This window comes from Ictidomys tridecemlineatus, chromosome 12 (assembly GCF_052094955.1).
Source record: "Ictidomys tridecemlineatus isolate mIctTri1 chromosome 12, mIctTri1.hap1, whole genome shotgun sequence".
Taxonomy (NCBI): Eukaryota; Metazoa; Chordata; class Mammalia; order Rodentia; family Sciuridae; genus Ictidomys; species Ictidomys tridecemlineatus.
In genome coordinates this window covers 108,456,925-108,475,983 of record NC_135488.1, presented here as the reverse complement: position 1 = coordinate 108,475,983, position 19,059 = coordinate 108,456,925, and the positions used below count along the sequence as shown (strand labels likewise).

The following is a 19,059-nucleotide window of genomic DNA, read 5'->3' as shown; positions in this document are numbered from 1 at the left end:
CTAGCCTGCCTTACATATGCTGAGAACACTTACATTAGCCTATAGTTGGGCAAAATAATCTTACACAAAACCTTTTTTATAATAAAATGCTGAATATCTAGCTTCCACAAATGAGAGAAAACATTGGACCCTTGATTATCTAGTTCTGGCTTATTTCACTTAGCATGATGTTCTCCAGTTCCACTCATTTACCAGCAAATGCCACAATTCATTCTTCTTTATGGCTGTGTAGAATTCCATTGCATACATTTTGAATAGTTCTTTTTGGTTAACAGAAGGAATGGAGGGCAATCTTCCGAGGAGGAAATGCAGGCTGGCATTTCTAACCTGGGAAACAGAAGAAATTCAGATTCCTTAAGACAGAGAAAGCAAGGCATAATAGTCTCCCACCACTCTCTTAAATATCAGGGACTGCCCACTCTGGTGAATTTGAAGGTTACATCATTGGTTACTGTTTGGAAAATGATGAAAAGAACCTGAAACTGAGCAGTAGACGACCTGGGTCCTGTTCTAGGTGCAGCCCTTCTGACTTTATTTATTCTTTCTGCACCTCAGAATTCTCAAAATTAAAATAAGGAAGGTTAATTCAATTCTATGGGTATCCTTTCAAGTGCTCTTATTTTAGTATAAGGCAACATAATAACTTAGAGGAGACGTCTCACCATTAACATTCATTTGCTACCACAGGACCTTGTGTGTTATAGAAATGCGATTATCATTCCATTTTGTAGCTTGTAATTAAACTTTTTATACATTGTATCTTTCTTTGGCTCATTGGTTGCACAAGAAGTAAGCAAGTCCTTTTTCCTTTCCATATTCTGATTCACAGCATGGTTTTTACACCTTTTATTCATTCATAAGGAGGAAGAGAGGAAAACAATGGACTGTGTTTTTGCAGTCAACAGATGTAATTTATAGAGTGCTTCAATCCTGTAACTATTCTTTTTCTAATTAGCATATCAATAGTAATTTTCCGTGTTTCAACTTTGTGTTCATATTTTTTTGCTCTATTGAATTAACCTTCCAAAAATTGCAACCCTTTTCCCTAATAGAAAACAGTCACAGTTCTAGAGTTGTTACTATTGTTAAATTAAGCTGCAATAAATATATTCCCAAGTACAGCTTTTCCTTCTTGGGATACTTCCTTAAGATATCAAAAGTGTTAAGGTTTGTTAATTTCTGATTTCTAGCATGTTCTAGTGCTTTGTACTAACAAACAATTTTGTTCTACTTCATCACTGTGGTTGTTGATATTTCATCTTTAAATCATATTCTGTTCATGTCTTTTTTTAATAATTTTTTAAAGAGAGAGAGAGAGAGAATTTTTTTTTAATATTTATTTTTTAGTTTTCGGCGGACACAACATCTTTGTTTGTATGTGGTGCTGAGGATCGAACCCAGGCCGCAAGCATGCCAGGCAAGCACGCTACCGCTTAAGCCAAATCCCCAGCCCCTGTTCATGTCTTTTGCTATCAAATCCTTTTCCCCTTTATCTTTAAGCACCTCATATTTTTTCCATGTTGCTCTCTGCACTTGCCTGGTTTTCCACACTCCCTAAACTTTAAATATGTATGTATTTATGTCTCAGTTTTATCTCTTATAAAGTTTCTACCTTTGCTTCTATGTTTGACCTTAATGAATAGATAAATATGCTTCCCTCTGTTTATTTACTCTTTGTGTTTAGTCTGGTATGAATAATCTATTTATACTCTTTGATCATTCATATCTCCTTATTCTGATGATTTGCTTACAATTGGTATTTGATTTACATAAAAGCATACACATCTTTTTAGTTATTAACATTTTGTCTATAATTTTTGTTCTAATTTTTGTTTTAGTTTCTTTCATTTCATATTAAAATTAAATTTGCATGTTAAAATTTGATATTGTAACTTTGTTTTGACATTTGTCTTTATTCCAAATGTGAATTTTTTTAAAAAGAAATGGGTGCAGATAATATGGTTCTAACTTACTTTTTTCATCTAACTGCTATCAAGGGGTGACAATGTCAGGAAACAATTACATTTCCTTTCTCCCTTGTTCTGAGAAGGTTTCTTGATCATGTATTAGATGATTATGTATAGCTAATCTATTTTGAGACTCTCCATTCTGTTGTGCTGATCTATATGTCTATTTTTGTGCCAGTAAAGCCTGCATTTATTTGGGGAGAGCTCAACTTTGCTCTCTCAAGTTTTGCTTCTGCAGGCTAATCATTCCTTGTTCTTGCACTTGCCCTCTTGTAGTGAGCATCAAGCTCCTTCCCCTCACCCTAGGGACTAGTTCAGCAGGCAAGCATGAGGTGACAGATAAGCCTCGGGGTACCCTGAGTTGCCAACCTAAGTTTGCCTTACTTGAGGAAGGAAGTGCCCAGGAAAGGACAACATGCCGGCAAAAAGGGGAACATGAGGAAGTCCTACACTGAAAGGACAGTTTTTAATATGTATAGAAACCTAGAAAAGACATTCTTGGTTTTTGCCTCCTCTAAGGAGGTAGAATAACTTGTGATGGCCATTATAACCCAGGGAGTGCCAGGGTTCAGATTTCAATTGCACTATTTTCTTGCAGTGTGACCTTGGACAAATTTCTTAAACTCTCTGTGCATTGTTCCCCTCAACTGTAAAGGAAGACATAATGCTATCTACTTCACAAAATTGTTGTAAAGGTGAAGTCAGACAAGCCATAAACAATGCCTGTAGTTGGTAATAAGCTGTTACTACTGCCAAAGGTTTACTATTTCATTTGGTATTTTGGAGTAGTTATTATACACAATTTAATGTGAAATGAACAAGGTTATAGAGGTTCAGTAACTTTCTGAAAGGCACCAGCTAGTAGAAGTCCAAAGTGGCTATCTCACATCCTATTTAGACCCCCATGGCCTGGGCTCCTTCCTGTGGAGGTTACTTCTCCAGTGCACGGTGGGCAATGCTGATAATTAGTTCTTGGATTCTGTAGTGGTAACAGACAAAGCCGTAAATTCTTAGATAAAGGTAAATACAAGACTCAAACACAGTAGATGGTTGTCTTGAGGTTTCCTTTTCGTTCAACAGGGAAAGGAACTAGATGAATGGGAAGAGGCAATAGGATTTTACCTTAGTCTGTAAATTGGTGGTTTGGAAACCTGTCTCTTCAAATGAAGCACAACTCAGCATATGGCTCCAAGTGGCAGTGACACAGGCCTGGAGCATTTGTCATCCCCGCAGGGTGCCAAGAAGCAGCACTTCCTCTCCTCCAGCACCTGTTACCTGCGCTCTCAGAAGGCACGTGGCTGGGAGGGAGGCAGGTGGAGGAGGCCACATTAGCAGCCGGCACACGGGGCTGCCAAGGCGAACACAACCGGAAGGTCTAATTTTAGCCCCCCTAGCCTTGGCCTGTCCCTTTCAGTCAAGATAGTTTTCATGTGCCACAATAAAGTGCTTTGTTCCAGCCTTGCTGGACACTTCACAAAGACCCAGCAAGGACAGGGTGAACCAAATTCAGAGTTGGACACACATCAAAGACAGGAACCTCCCCAGAGAGGGTCACCACCCCCTCACCCTCTGGTAACTGTGCCCTTTCCATCCATCTCCATGAAGGGGCACGTGGAAGCATTTATCCTTCTGCATGGCTCCCTTCCTATTCGTGTGTGTGTATGTGTGTGTGTGTGTGTGTGAGAGAGAGAGAGAGAGAAAGAGAGAGAGAGAGAGAGAGGAGAGGGAGAGAGAGAACTTTCTGGTGACTGTTCATCCACAGGTGACTTTACTCCTTCATGTCAGAGATTTGAAATCTACTCCTTCTCTTCATCCCTCCCTAACAAAACTCTGTATATTTGGATATTTTTGTTTGTTTGTTTTTTTCCTAATATGTCATGGAAAAAAACATGCCATGTACCAGATGAAGAGCCAGAAATAATTGTACAACTGACCAACTGCGTCCATGGTTTGTTTCTTAAAATGACCTGGCTGATTAGGTGAGGCAGAAACTTGCGTGGAACTTGCACCCATGGGGAAACTAAAGTTCGGTGAGGACACAGAGTCTGCCAAGGTCACACAGGGAGTCACTGGCAGAGTTAGAACTGAAACCCAGTGCTGTGGGGAAAGCTGTGGCCCATGAAGGGATCTCAGTGCAGAAAGCCCACCCAGGCCTCTGGGAGCACCCTAAGAAACCTGCAGAAGATGTCAGCTGGGTTTGTGGTCAACGGTTCCAGGTTAAGGACCCAGAAGGTTGTGTTTTACTTTTGGAGAAAAATCATCACTTCCTTATTTCCTGGAAGGAGGGTAGGTTAGGTTGGCTCAGAGATGTCACTGTTTCCAAAGCCTTCTTGAGTCTTTCCCTTGCTCTTCAGGTAGCTCTCATTCTCCACTTCACTGGACATTAGACCCAGCCTTAGGAACTCAGAAGTGATGATCTGTGGAGTCATCGACTTTTTGATCTTTGAGCTTTCTATATTCAAACTTGAATTTCGATCACTATAATGAGCATTGAGTAGAGCTTCAAGCATTTACAAAGCTCTCTCCTGTCTTACATCTCTTTGAGCCTTGTGATAACACGCTGACATTGGCACTGTTATCATCAGTCTCACAGGTGACAAACGAGAGCCCTGGAGAAGTTGCTGACATGGCAGATCCTGACCCATCCATCTTGATTTTGACACTGTGTCCCCGTTAGCTTCTGCCATGCTGAGATGGCAGCCTGGGGTTTTCCTGAACATCTTTTCCATATTCATCACTTCACCCAGAGTTAATAGGATGACTGGGAACTAAAGCTCTTTGGCCTACAAGTATATCCTGAAATATTGCTGTGAACTGAGTGAAAGGATGCAGTTCTGATGGGAAGCCCCATCACAGTTCTTGTTTCAGGATTCCCAAGATTGATGCATTTGTGAATAAAAGACAATTGTTTCTTTAAATGAAAATTGTATTTGTGCATTTTTTCCTGATTATAAATGTCATATGTGCTCACTACAGAAATTCAGAAAGATATGGAGAGGAAAATATTACTAGTACACTTCTCACAGTTACATTGTTAAGATTTTGATGTAAATTATGAACTGGTCAGACTTCCCGAGCACCCAGCTTCAGCAAGTGTGTGTTAGGCAAGAGCAAGGTGATACTATGCACTGTTTTGTGACCTGCTTTTCCCACTGAGCAGTTGATCGCAATATCTCCTTTCTTCTACTTCCGTCTTTCTTTTGGGGGCATCAAGTATGCACTCAGGTTAGTAACACCACTGAGTTCCTGGCACATTCCATCATGGCCTGTATGGAGACCTCCTTGCACTTTCTTATATGTTTTTAATTTTTCCTTATCCTCTATGTTGACTACACCCCCTTCCTCTACTCTGAGGTATTTAAAATATATGTCTTCAGTCAAGTGTTTATCCTTGAAACTATGGTGTTTGCTTGCATATTTCTGTTTTAATTTAGATAAACGACGCTGAGTCAATACTGATCCATGTGAGTCCATGCAGACCTCCAGTGTCACTGTTAATCACTCCTTTTTCACCATGTAGCAGTACCAAAATTTATTTAGTCTGTTTCTTCTGAGAGACATTTTTTTAAAAAAAGCATTTTGAACAATGCTCTCTTGTAAATATGTCTCTAGAGAGTGTTGTCTCTATGATTATTTTCTTGAAATAATTTTGAGGGACTGCTTTTTAAAATATTCTTTATGCAATCTTTCAATTTCTGCAGGTTTTTGTTGCTGATTTCCTAATAAGAAGCTCAGGAGCTCTCTCTTGTGCATTCTATCTCTCTCTCTCTCTCCTTTCCTCTCTCTCTCTCCACCTTGCTTGTCTCCCACTAATGGCACTTAGTACAGTCATCTTCGATCTGTTTCATAGTCTCTGTTTTAGAACTCAGCTGATAAATTCTAGATGCTGATGGCAGGGATCAGAGAGTAGCTAATTGATTCAACAATATTTCTGGGTACCTGCTAAGTTGTAGGCTCCGAACTAGGTGTTGGGTGAGTGACACAATCACTCTGTCCTTGCAGATCCCCACCTGTGGTGCGATGGGAGACATTCATGACAGATACTGCCGTGGCAGGATGCAGGGACAGTAGCTGTGCAATGTGCCATCAGCTTGTAAAATAGAAAGCCAGACAACAAAGTCATTGATGAGAAGCCTTCATGGAGTTCACTAGAAAAGCACGGTGCTATTAATGGGAACTGTCTTCAAAGCAAAAAGAACCCCAAAAGGAAACCATCAGAGAGGTTGGATATGATACAAGAGGTTGGAGCACAGGGTGGACACATGGGGAGCGTGGAGACTAAAGGTGTGCTGGGAGGGGAGACGGATGGGAAGAATAGACCCTGGCGAGCAGGCCTGGGAAGTGCTGGAGCTCAAAATAAGCTAGGGAGAGACCACTGCAGGGTTTAAACAGGAGTGACATGAGTGGGGTTTGTGGTTTAGAAAGATCCTTCAAGCTACAGTGTGAAGATGGATTTGAGCAGGGCAAGACTGAGGATGGGGAAGCAAGGTGGGAGGCAACTTCCATCATCAGGGTGAGAGGTGATAATGGCCCAGACCAAGGCATTGGGAGCAGAGGGAAGTAGACAGAGTTGAGTTAGGGGGTAGATGCTACTAAACTACTTAACTCGATAATTGATTAGATACAGGAACAAGAAGGAAATAGAGAAGCTCAAGATAGCAGGATGAATGGGACCCTGGGAAGATGGCTGGGTCATTACCCCAAGAGAAGAAAAGAAAAAAAGAGATTTTAGGGGAAAAGGAATGTTGGGATACATCGGTTTCGATGTTTTTGTAGGATACAATGGTGGAAAGGCATAGCAGGCAGCTGGAGACATTATCTAGTATTCAGGAAAGATGCCCTGGAGATCAATTTGGAAACCATACAGAAATGCTGAGTTAAAAAATTTGTTGAACAAATAAGGAATTGATTGATTTTTAGCATCACATTTTCTTCAGGTAGAACATTTTATTTATATAAAGCCATCTTCATAGTAGAACATCAAAGTTAAGTACCTTTTTGGAATTTCTGTAGAGATAACAAATTTCCCTTGGAGGGGAAGAACAGTGGCCTGAGACTCAGGAGATGAGTGGATTGTGACTCGGTCACTACTGCAGACACGTGGGCATGCCATTCACTCCTCCAATATCCCAAGCCTCACTCTGAGAGGAAGGAAAGTGGTGCACCCCTGATGCTTCAGGCCCAGCCCCGTGACAGGGATGTGCAGATGACTTGGGACACTCCTGGTCTGCTCTTCTCTCTCAGCAGCTCCCTGCTGCTCTGAGATAAGGGCCACGGGCCCTTCCCACTGGGACTTGGCAGCACAACCTAGAACACAATCTGTTGGACAGAAGGCTGTGATTATTAATGAAGGCATTTCCTCTGCTACCTCCCAGGACTAAGTGAGGTTCTGACACTGCCAAAGGTGGCCCGTTTCCTTTCATAAAAGCCAATGCTCAGAATTACATAGAGTGGTCGGGACACGCAGGGAAATAAGAATAAGATGCAGAAAAGGGGGTGGCTGCTTGAGACAGTGCCCGATGAAAGGCCACCAGCTATTAATCAGCTCACACTTCTGCTCAGTGGGTGAGCGAAGAACTGGATGGAAACCGTCCACCCAACAGTTGATGCTCAGTCTGGGCTGTGGGATCCTTGGTGACTTTCCTCTGTTGGGCCAGATAGGAAGCACTTTTGCATACAAGAGAATCTGCAGGACAATAGTAACTTCCCTGTCTCACATTTTGGGTACTTCTGTTCACACATACCAGGCTTAGTACCAGGTATTAAGGTTAGAGTGACTCAGGGTCACAGTCGAAATCCTGAAGTGTCCACCTTTTGAAGAAGTTCATGTGCTGGATCCCCATAATGAGGACTGTTAAAGCTACTGTCACTGAATTCCTGCTTAATGTTTGAAAAGGCACTATCAGAAAAAAACTCAACATGATATTTTACATATCCTGTTTACATCCCCAAGAGCAAAGAACATCATTTTCATTTAACAAATAAGAAAACTGATGTTCCATTGGGCTAAGTAACTTATCAAAAGTCATATACTTTGTATTTAAAGGAACACCATTTGATTCCAGGTCTGACCCCAGCATGCACGTGCGGGCGCGGGTGCGCATGCGCGCGCGCGCACACACACACACACACACACACACACACACACACACACACACTAAACTCAGTCCAAGTGAAACTAGAAGGGACATCAAGCCTAATAGAAAGGAAAGGGAACCAACAAAATGGGGTTCAAGAACACTGAGTAGAAACTTTTCAAAAAGACACAGGCTGATGCCAGGCTACACAGAAGGCTTTGGCCTGAGTTCTGCTCCTCAGATGCTTGGGAAAAGTTCATCCTTTCTTAGAAAGCAGGGAAAAGATAGAGATTCATCTGACTTTCATGGTCTGAGCTTACAATTTTGACCCTTTGCTTTATCAGAGTTTCAGAAGCCCTGGTCCCCACATTACCAGTTGGATTTTTGCTGGTGAACAACTATCGAGACCCAAAGACTAATGTCCACTGGCAGCTCCCACCTGGAGTCAGGGATGTGCCTAGCTAAGACCCTCCGACCACTTCGGGCTCAGGCCCTGCCCTGCAGAGGGCAAGCTCAGGAGGGAACATGGCTAGAAGCAACTAGGACAAGCCCACGGAGGGAGACCACTCTTCACACCCTGGCCACATACACTGGCTCTCCCCATTCCACAGGGCCTAGGACCTTTACCCACCTCAGTACACAAGGATTAAAGGCCTGGGCACAGCAGCAGCCTACAAACCGCATGTGAGGGCACTCTGGGCTCTGTTACTGCCTGCCATGTTCCCTGGCATAAGTGCCCTGACCTCCCCCTGGCAACCTCTAGAAGACAAAAGGGTTGGACCAGATGATAGATCCCTGGGACCACTTCTGCGTTTACCTCCATGTCTTTATCACCCTTTCGTGAATACACCTGTTGCCCCTTGCTTGAACAGTGCCACTGCCACTGCCATCAAAGTTTTTTTTCTCATTTCCTCATTTATTATAGATCAAATATGTTCTTTCTCCTTTTATCTCGAGTCCCCAAGGATGAAGTCTGTGCCTCGGTGCCTATTTCATGCTTGCAGGCCAGAACCTCAGTTGTAATCCCACGAGGTTCAGGTTCAAGGCAATGTCATTGAGAACACCATGCAAAAAGGCTTCTCTTTGCTGAAGCTGCTCTGGTTTCCAGACACGGCATGAAATGCCAGCCTGTGATCAACACTCTCCCTGTCCCCTGGGAAATGCTGCTGGGGCCTTGTGAATACTTGACTTTGGAAGGATGGAGACGAGAGGAGTAGAAAGAGCCAGAGTGTCAGATATTCAACTTTATTAGAAAAGAAAGCTGCACACGAGGTGCTGGGACACTCCGAGGCATGGACGTCGGTGTTGTTTCAACAGTCTCCAGAAACTGGAAACCTCATTTGTTTATAGGATTCACAGGACTTGTTGATGGAGGTGGTTTCAACGTCTTTGTGTAGAGACAAACATGGTTTGAGGGTTTAACACACTGCAGAGGTGGGGGGACACCCAACTGGGCAGAAGACTTGGCTTCTCAGCTCAGGATCACCTGCCCTTGGGATCTGAGAGAGCCCATCACTGTCCTGAGCCTCAAACCTCCAACCTGAACCCAAAGGGTTGACCCAACAGAGTCCAGAGGCAAATCTTTCAGGCTTTGGTCTTCTTCAGTGTGTCAGGTTTGAATTTTTAATGCTAGACCCCAGCGTAGGGATCCTGAGAGCATATCAGGGATGCCAGGGAGGGAGCAGAGGGAACTTGGGTTCCGCCTGCACTGCTCTGGGTGTTTTCTGCTTAGACCATCTGCTTTGGCTTTTCTTCATGCTATGCAGCAGTATACCCCAAGTTGACAATCATATTCGCCTGAGTTGCAAGGATGTGTACAGATTTCCCTGGAGGGAGGGTCCCATGGACCGTGTTGACAAAGTAGCCAGGGGTGATTCTGGCATCTAGGCAGAATTAGGAAACACTCCTTAGGAGTTCTTAGCTGGAGCAGTCCTAAGTGAAATTGCCTGCTTGGAGGGACTGTGTCCCTGTGTCCCCATTGTGCACCATAGCTCTCTGTTGTGAGTGCTCGTCTTCTCAGGCTTCACATTCCAGAGTTGCAAACATCTCCTGTGTTCAGGTCTGAGTCCTTCAAGGGTGGGACCGTGTCTTCCTTTACATCCCACCATGTCAACACAGGGCCTCACAGAAGATGCCTAGCCGTGTCTGCCCAGTTGAGTATCCCTGGGGTTCTCTGCCTTCTTCCATTAAGTTAATTATACCCTGGTCATTACTGACACAAAACCACAGTGACCTAAGTTCTCTCTGCTCCCTTCCTGGCATCCCTGATATGGTCTCAGGATCCCTGTGCTGGGGTCCAGCATTAAGAATTCAAACCTGACACACTGAAGAAGACCAAAGCCTGAAAGATTTGCCTCTGGACTCTTTTTGGTCTTTTCATGGCAAAAGCCAGTAGAGAAGGATCACAGAGGAGGCAAGATTAGACTGAGCCTGGCATGAAGACTAAGGTTTAGACAGGTGCCAAGGGATAAAAAGGTCATACCAGGCAGGAACTGAAGCATGAGCAAGGCCAGACTCTTGCAGTTATTTCATGTGCAGGTGAGGAGCTTGGGGCTGGAAAGGCTGACCTGAGTCACCAAGCACCAGAACCAGCCGGACTCCCATTCAAGTCTCTTTGCATGCTAGCTGGCATCGCATTCGTTCCAGGGACCTGCAGCCCTAGTCTCTAAAACCCTTTCTTCTGTGGCTCTGGGCCGATTTCCAAGCCTCTTACCCACTGATGTGCTTATGCTGCTGTGTCTCTACACATGTGGTTGTGCTGCTCCATCTCAGCCACTCAGACTTTAGATGAATCTCACCAAGAGGTAGCCAGGCTGACTGCCGGATTACCTGGGAGGAGCTGGCTGTGCCGTTCTGCGTGCCTCACTATAGTCAATAGGCCCTGGTATGTCCTGGGGAGCTAGAATTAAATAGAGAGGGAAAGGAAGGAGCTCAGAGCAGTGCACACAGACACACACACACACACACACACACACACACACACACACACACTTTAACGAAATCTTCTTTAACACCAAAGAATCTATGTAGAGAAATGGATGCAGGTGCTTCCCAGCCTCCTGCTAGAAACTTTCTTCTAGGAAGTTCTCCTGCCCACCCCCCACCCTCCTGTAGGATACTCTCTTTCATGCTGTGCCTCCTCTGCTCTGGAACCTGCTACTGAGACAAGATAGGACATGAGTGGCAGGTGAATAGACCTAAGGCAGGCAGAGCAGTTGGAGGTGGTCGCAGAATTCAGGCAAGAGAAGATGATGTCCTGCTTTAGAAAGCCAAGAGCACGGGAGGACTCTCTTCAGCCTGCACTAAGCCTTCACTTGCTGGTTGAGCCAGGGAAAATGGTTTAATTTCCCCAGCCTTCAAAATGCTCATCACTAAAAGGGGAAAGAAGATTATCTCTCTCTTAGAGCATTGTTATATTAGTTTTAGTGCACAAAATCCTCTTGTACACTACAGTTGTTTTTTAAAAAATACCATTTTTCCTGGGATCATTTGCAAGTAAGTGGGCTGGACTTTCCTTTCCCAGAGCTCTATCTTCAAGGAGTTCTCTCAACCTCCAAAGCCCTTCCGCCAGTTCCTTTTTGTGTGTAGCACTGAAATTCTCTCTATTGGAAACACAAAGTGATGAATCCCTTAGCTTTGGGGTGGGGCTGCATTTTACATTGTTGCCTAGAACAACAGCTTACAAGGAATGCACCCTGGTTTGCATCCCCTCCCTTCTTGGGCAACAAAATGCTCAAGTTCTGACAGGTTCTCAGGTAAAACCCAGTAGAGCCAAAGTAGGCTGAGACAAGCCAATCTGAAGTCTGTCACCCATATTTGACAGTCACAAAACTTGTTCAGAAAAATCAGTGAATGGTGGAGTTGGGAGAATCTTAAAGATTGTCTGATCCAAATTGCTCATTTTTAAATAGGGAAACTGAGAAGAGGGAAGGAAAGTATTTCACCCAAGATGACAGAGTAATTTGAGAGAGAGAGAGAGAGAGCTGGCACTCTCCCTCCTGCCCCTGCTGCCCACATTATGTCTTGGAAACTCTTTATTGGGAATATTAAAAGATTTGCTGTCATTTTTACCCTTTCTACCAACCTGATCCCATAATGAGGACCACTACTTGGCCCATGTCACAGCAGCCCCAAACAAAAGCAGCACAGGTGGGAGCATCCATCCATCCACACTTCCACTCACCCAACAAACATCACCAAGTGCATCTTCTTGCCAATTACTGAGGACCCTGAGATAAAAGACACAGACCCTGCCTTCCAGGTGCCCAGAATTAAATGATGAGAACAGACAAGAGCCCTCTCTGGGAGGGCAGGCTGTTTTCCATAAAATTAAGCCAACACTCCTCCCTCTGAGGAGTTCCTTTTCTAGCTTGTGACTGCTCCTCATATCTATGTTATGAGGTTGATTTTTCTTGGGTGGGGGGGTGAAAATATGCCAGTTGCCTCTGTTCCCCTAATTTATTCACTTCCTCAAAAAATACTTGTTGAATACCCAGAACAAATTACAAAGGATGCAAAGAGAATTAAGTCCCCTCTCCCAAGAATCTAACAATCCATTGGAGAAATACATGATGATCAAGGGAAGGAAGACAACAAGGACAAAGAGTGTCCACATCTGCAGGGAAAGCTTCTCAGAAGTGTTACATGAAGCTATGTAAAGAAGGGGAAGAAGTCCGCTGAGCAGACACAGGGGGAATGTCACTCTAGGAAAAGAGAATAGCATACTCAGAGCCATGGGAGTATGGAACACTTGTAGAACCTGTAACAGTTCATTACTGTTAGCATATGAAGTGCAAAGACAGATTGGCAGAACATAAGGATACAAGGATGCAGGGATGGACTTATACCATGCTAAAGAGATGGGGCTGCAGCCTGGACAAAAAAGAAGTATGGAAGGTTTTAGGGCACAAACCAGATGGCAAGGCTTTTATTTCATAAATTCACTCAGCTGTGCGGAAGATAAGTTGAAGTTGGGGAGCTCAGGGAGGAGGTCAGTCATCAACCCAGAGAGGACCTGATGAGGCCTGGTGAGGGCAGGGGCAATGTCATGCCAAGCCAGGCCAGAACTTGACGTTCTGCATGATCCACCCATTAGCCGGCACACCTGAGCAGTGGTACTGACCATGACCCATAACCACCTGGGCTGCAGTTATGCACTGAGTCTCCAAAGCTGTGACTCATGGTCCTGACAAAGCTCCTTCAGAAGAGACTATCTCCTGCCAGCCAGAGAGAATGGTTAAGGCATCACAAATGCTCCGTGGACAATTCGAGTTTTCTTGAATTGATACATTGTTGAGTTTCTAAAGGCTCTTGGGAGAGGTGGTTTTTAATACCCTTTAATCCATTTTTCCATCATTAATACAAAGTCATTTCTGAGCTTGTGGTTTTAATAAATCTGTCTTTTCCAAACAAGGCAGCCCGTCTTGCAAAGAAAAATAACCTTCTTTCATCCCTTCCTGGACCTGTTTCAGATCCCTCTGACCTTCCTGCTTTTGCTCCCCCTGTTCCTTCCTCTGAAATAACATTTGTCCTCCAATCTAAGATTATGTGCTGGAGTCTTATGGATCCAGGTTCAAATTTCCAGCTTGGCTCTGCTGAGCTGTGTGATCTACAAGTCACCCAGTGTGCTGAGCTTCAGGGAGCTGCCCTCGTCCTTGCTGCCCAGTTGTCTTAAAGTATGAGAAATGTTCCATTTAGTGCCTTCTCCCCAGGCAACATTCCATATTGAGTGGTTCTCTGTTAAGTGAGGTTCTAGATTAATAGTGAAGGTCTATACTTCTCTACTAAAAAAAAAAACAAAATGAAGTACTGAAAGGTTTGGCAAAAATACATTTTTTTTTGATTGTCAGGATAACCATGAATCACAGTTTTCTTACCCAAATTAATTAACCCTGATACCTGAGTGCCCACTTGATTTCCAAATCCAGCTGTGGCATCCCACAACTTACAATTAAGAGACAGTTGCTAATAAGAGACTTGGAACTTGAAATCAACAGCAAAACATGAGAAGCTCCACAGTGAAGGGATAGTTGCTGACCCCCAGGTCCTTCTCTCAAGCCCAGGAGCTTGGAAGGTAACTGACAGCCAGTGCTGTATGCAGCTAGGATAGGGCTCCGGTGGAAGCTTTCCCTGGAAGTAGTAAGCTTGGTCAGGTTCTATTATGATGAGAGAGTTGTTCAATGTTAGGGCAGGTTACTGACAGTGGGTGTGGAGTCTCCTTTAGGAGAAGCTTTAAAAAATAATAACTGCAAAGTATGTGATGAGATTATCCCTCTTGACTGTTGCAAGTATAGGCCTGCAACAATCTTGGGTTGAAAACCCATTTCAAGCATGTTGCAGAATGAGGTCCACTTGCATAAATTCTTCAAAACTTAACTCGCTTACCTATGACTCGGTTTTAAAGATCTTCTGGTATTTCTCTTATTCTGGTTGTCCCTCAGATTTTCAAGATTCTCTTGACCTTTTGAAACAACCTGAGGTTAATTTGTCATGCTTTACTTATATTATTATTATAAAACAGAAATCTGAAAGGACATTCAAAAATATATCCTTAATTTTCCAGCACGAGTACAACTACTATAATAATTTCTAAATATTCTTTTGGGTCTTTATTTACCTACTCATTTCTTAATTAACCATCACAGTAAAGCTGAGAGAACTTTATTATATCTGCTTAATTTAGTGAGAAATTAAAGACAGCATGGTTAATTAATACTGCCCTAAATAACACATAAGTTAAAAGGCCATGTCAGGAGTAAAAATTAGAAATGACTCCAAATTTTTTCCCATCCCCTGGCATGCTAATATGATGTTAGCCACACACCTATCATTAGTATAGGTAACAATATCTTATGTACTATTATTTTCCTTCCTATCAATAACAATAACAACTTGGAATCATGTTAACTAAAGTTCACCAACTAATCTCTAGAAAAAGCCATTAAAGTTTTGTCAATTCTGAAGATAAAGTATAGGAAGTTTGTAAAAATAAAAGAAGTAGAAATTAATGTGAGTTATTTTTATTTGAAAAAAAAATCTACAGCTTTAGAACTAGGTCAACTAAATGCACTATGATTACTTATCCAGATTCCCCCCCCACCACCGTTTTTTGTTTTTTTTTTTTTTTAATTTTTGGTGGTGGTGGCACTAGGGAATGAGACCAGAGCCTTACACATGCTAGGCAACTGCTCTATCACTGAGCTACATCCCCAGCCCTTTCTATTTTATTTTGAGACAGAGTCTCACTAAGTTGCTTAGGCTGGCTTCTAACTTGTGATCCTCCTGCCTCAGTCTCTTCCATAGCTGGGATAACAGATATGCACCACCACTCTCAATTCTAAGCCATTTTAAAAACTTTTTTATTTGTTGTTTTTAGTTATACATGATAGTAGGATATATTTTGACATATCACACATACATGGAGTATAACTTCCCATTTTTGTGGTTGTACGTGATGTGGAGTTATACTGGTTGTATATTCATACAAGAACATAGGAAAATTATGTCCAATTCATTCTACTGCTTTCCCATTCCCATCCCCTCCGTCCTTCCCCTGACTCCCCTGTGTTCAATCCAGTGAACCTCTACTCCTCCCTCCCAACACACCTGTCTTGAGTCAACATCTACATATCAGAGAAAGCATTTAACCTTTGGTTTTTAGGGGTTGGCTCGAAGCCATTTTTGATCAATTGATTATAAAGTCTTCTTATTGTTCTTGTCACTAACCCCATTGAAAATCCCTGTAATCTAAATGTAGAATTAGACACCTGGGCAGCAAGTGCTAATGAGTCATAACTCATAGAAGGAAACTAAATGCTTCCATGCACTTGATACGAACAACACAAAGAGGAATGGCTGCCTGGTTTCCACTTGGGGATCCATGCCTTATGACAAGTGACACAAGGAGAAGGGTGAGCCTCGCAGCCCTTGAACTGTCCAAAGAGTCTTTTTTGCTCCTAGAACACAGAGTAGAGTGAGGCAGACTTGGGGGACTGTGATCAGACACCCCAGAGTGAGTCCCAGCTCAGGGGCTGCTCAGATCTCCTCAATTAGAAATGGGCACCGCCACAGCACTAACGGCCTCCATTTGCTTTTCTGCAGGCAGAATGGGGAAACAAAATAGCAAACTGGCTCCCGAAGTCATGGAGGACCTGGTGAAGAGCACGGAGTTCAATGAGCACGAGCTGAAGCAGTGGTACAAAGGGTTTCTCAAGGACTGCCCGAGCGGGAGGCTGAACCTTGAAGAGTTCCAGCAGCTCTACGTGAAGGTAGGGCGCCCAGCCTTTCATTTCCTGGGCTGGAAAATACTGTCTCCGTGAAACGTACCTTCACGTTGAATTTTAACTGGAAGGAGTCAGTTTGTTTCAATTCTGGCAGTTTTCTAACCAAAAAGAAAAATGGGCACTTTTTAAAAATGCAAGTTTAAAAGTATTTAAAAAGTATTTGTATGTGTGTGTGTGTGAGTGTATGTGTGTGTGTGTGTTCACGCACGTGAGTGCACACATACATATGTTTAGAGATAAATCGAGAGGTTTCTGAACAAGAAGAGTAATTGTTAAAACACTGAATACTGTTTGAAAGATGACAACATCTAGTGAAAAACCAAAGAATCAGATACTTGGGTTTGCTGATAATTATTAGCAGGTTTCTAATGACAACATTGTTTGGCTTTTTAAAGGTTGTGTGTGTGTGTGATCTCTGTTAAAGGGGAAGTACCTGAGAGGGCTGGCTGTGGTGGCACATACCTGTAATCCAGGCAGCCGAGGAGGCTGAGGCAGAACAATTGGAAGTTCAAAGCCAGCTTTGGCAACTTAGAAAGGCCATAAGCAACTTAGAGGGACCCTGTCTCTAAATAAAACATAGAAAGGGCTATGGATGCGGCTCAGCAGTTAAGCACCCCTGAGTACAATCCCCAATACCAAAAATAAAAAAATAAATAAACAAAGAAAGTAACTGGGAGGGACTTTTCACCAAGAAAGATCCTCTTATATGCCATAAGAACCCAGATTCCTACAACAACCCATTTCAAAGAAAAAGGTGTGATATACCTCAGCATCAATGCCTATATCATGGAGTCTTAACTTCTTAAATTACTTAGAAGCTACTCTTTGCCTGAACATTAATTGTAACTGTCCCATAAAGTATAATTTTTCTTAAGTCATAGTGTTGTGGTTTGTCTATGTTTATGGGATTGTGTTGGTTCTAGTTTTGGCATGATTTAAGTCTTTCCATTTTGTGTATACTATGTAACAATATACATGTGAAAGAAATACATTTTTAGCTACTTCTGACTAAAATACCAAATTAAAAACATTGCTTTTATCATTTAATTGAGCAAATGTGAATTGGGGTAATATGAACTCTTCAGATACATATGTGTGTGTGTGAGAAGCTTGTATCGAATGTTAAACATTGTCATTTTCTCTGAGGCTAAATATTTCCTGTAGCCTGTGATCTAACAATTTCACTTCTGTCCGAGTTCAAGAAGGGACATGTATAAGAATGCTCACAGCTGCAACAAGACTTGAAAGCAGCCCAAATGCTCATCAAAGGAAAAGTGGAAAGTAAGCTGTAATATTTTTACAATAAAATACTACACAGCAGTCAAAATATTTGAACTCCAGAAAAAACACTAAAGGCAAAATAAGTTTCAACAATTCTAAATTAAACAAAAATAAAATTAAAATATGTGTTATAGGACTACAAATAAATGCAATAAAATGTTATAAAAAGGAAAGCAAAGAAAAGAATGAAAAATACAGGATCCAGGTCAATGGTTGCTTCTGTTGGGAAGAGGTAAGACAGGGAATGGGGAATGACTATGTGGTGAAATATAGACTGTGTCATAATCATAGATGCTGTTTTTATTGGTAGATTTGCAAGTGCTTATTGCATTAAAAGCCAACTAAATAAATGACAAGCTATTTCACGGGCCACTGAGGAACCCAGGCTTATGACTAATCCAGTGTTGTGTACCTGGGTCCCACAGGTATATACAAAATTATTTCCTGAAATGTGTGTAGAACAGTATGGTGTGTGTACATGTTATAAGATCACCATGACATTCCTAAGAAGATTGATTAATTAATTATTATCTTATAGACATCTTTATATAGAGATACTGATAAATGCATCCATTATTTAAGTGATACACAATACTTTTGCAGAGAAGTGGGATCAATGCATTTCCAAATTGTTATACCACTCACCATAGTTTTCTAAGTCACATCTTCTACCACCTTCTCACCTGGAGTTAGCCTGTGCTTCAGGACTATCTTTACTCTTAGCCCCAAGGAATGTACAGACAAATGAGAAGTCACTTTTCTATCACTAATGCTCGTGGAAGTATCACCCTGTGGTTAGAAGAACACTGGATGCCTATTCCTCACTGTTTGTTTAAATTCAGACGAGGTTAGCCTTTGAAGAAATCATTGAAATGCAAAAAATGAGGTCTTTCCTTCCTCTACTGAAAGAATTCAGCACTGACAAAGCCCCTGCCCCAAGCTAGAGGCCATGTGAACGTTAAGCATAGCTCAGTCCTTCGTGGTACAACTCATGCTCATGTTCCAAAGCCATCTGCCACCTCCCCACCTCGCCCCAAGTGCAGTGGTTTTTGTTGTTGTTGTTGTTGTTCAATAAAGGGCTATAGGACTCTCTGAACTTAGTTGATTCTCTCTTGGCAGCCTCTTACTTCAGCCTCCCAACAGTGAGATCCAAACTTGGCCTGTGCTTTTGTGTCAAATAGGCAAAAAACAGGCAAAGTCTTTTTCTCCTTCCGGAGTTGTCCAAGGACAGAAATTGGGGAAGAATCACAGAAGAAATATGCCACATAAACAGAAAAAGAAAAAAAAAAAAAAGAAGTTCTGATAAACTAGAAGGGAGAGGCAGGGAGAAAGATGTGGGTTATGTAATAGGCCCAGGAGAGGGACTGATGAGGAAAACTGCCTTTAATGCTTCTGAAAAATGCAAGGATTCAGCAAGACACAGTGATTATTCTGGAGAACGGGCAGTCTGCA

General features: G+C 42.5%; 1 protein-coding gene across 1 annotated transcript in view; it reads left to right on the top strand.

Moving 5' to 3' along the window:
* Positions 1-19,059, top strand: part of Vsnl1 (visinin like 1) — a 103,666-nt gene that overhangs the window by 24,371 nt on the left and 60,236 nt on the right. Inside the window, exon 2 of the mRNA XM_005322624.4 lies at positions 16,145-16,311. Coding sequence (XP_005322681.1) covers positions 16,150-16,311 — 162 coding nt within the window. The 5' untranslated portion in view covers positions 16,145-16,149. The remainder of the gene's footprint in view (positions 1-16,144; positions 16,312-19,059) is intronic.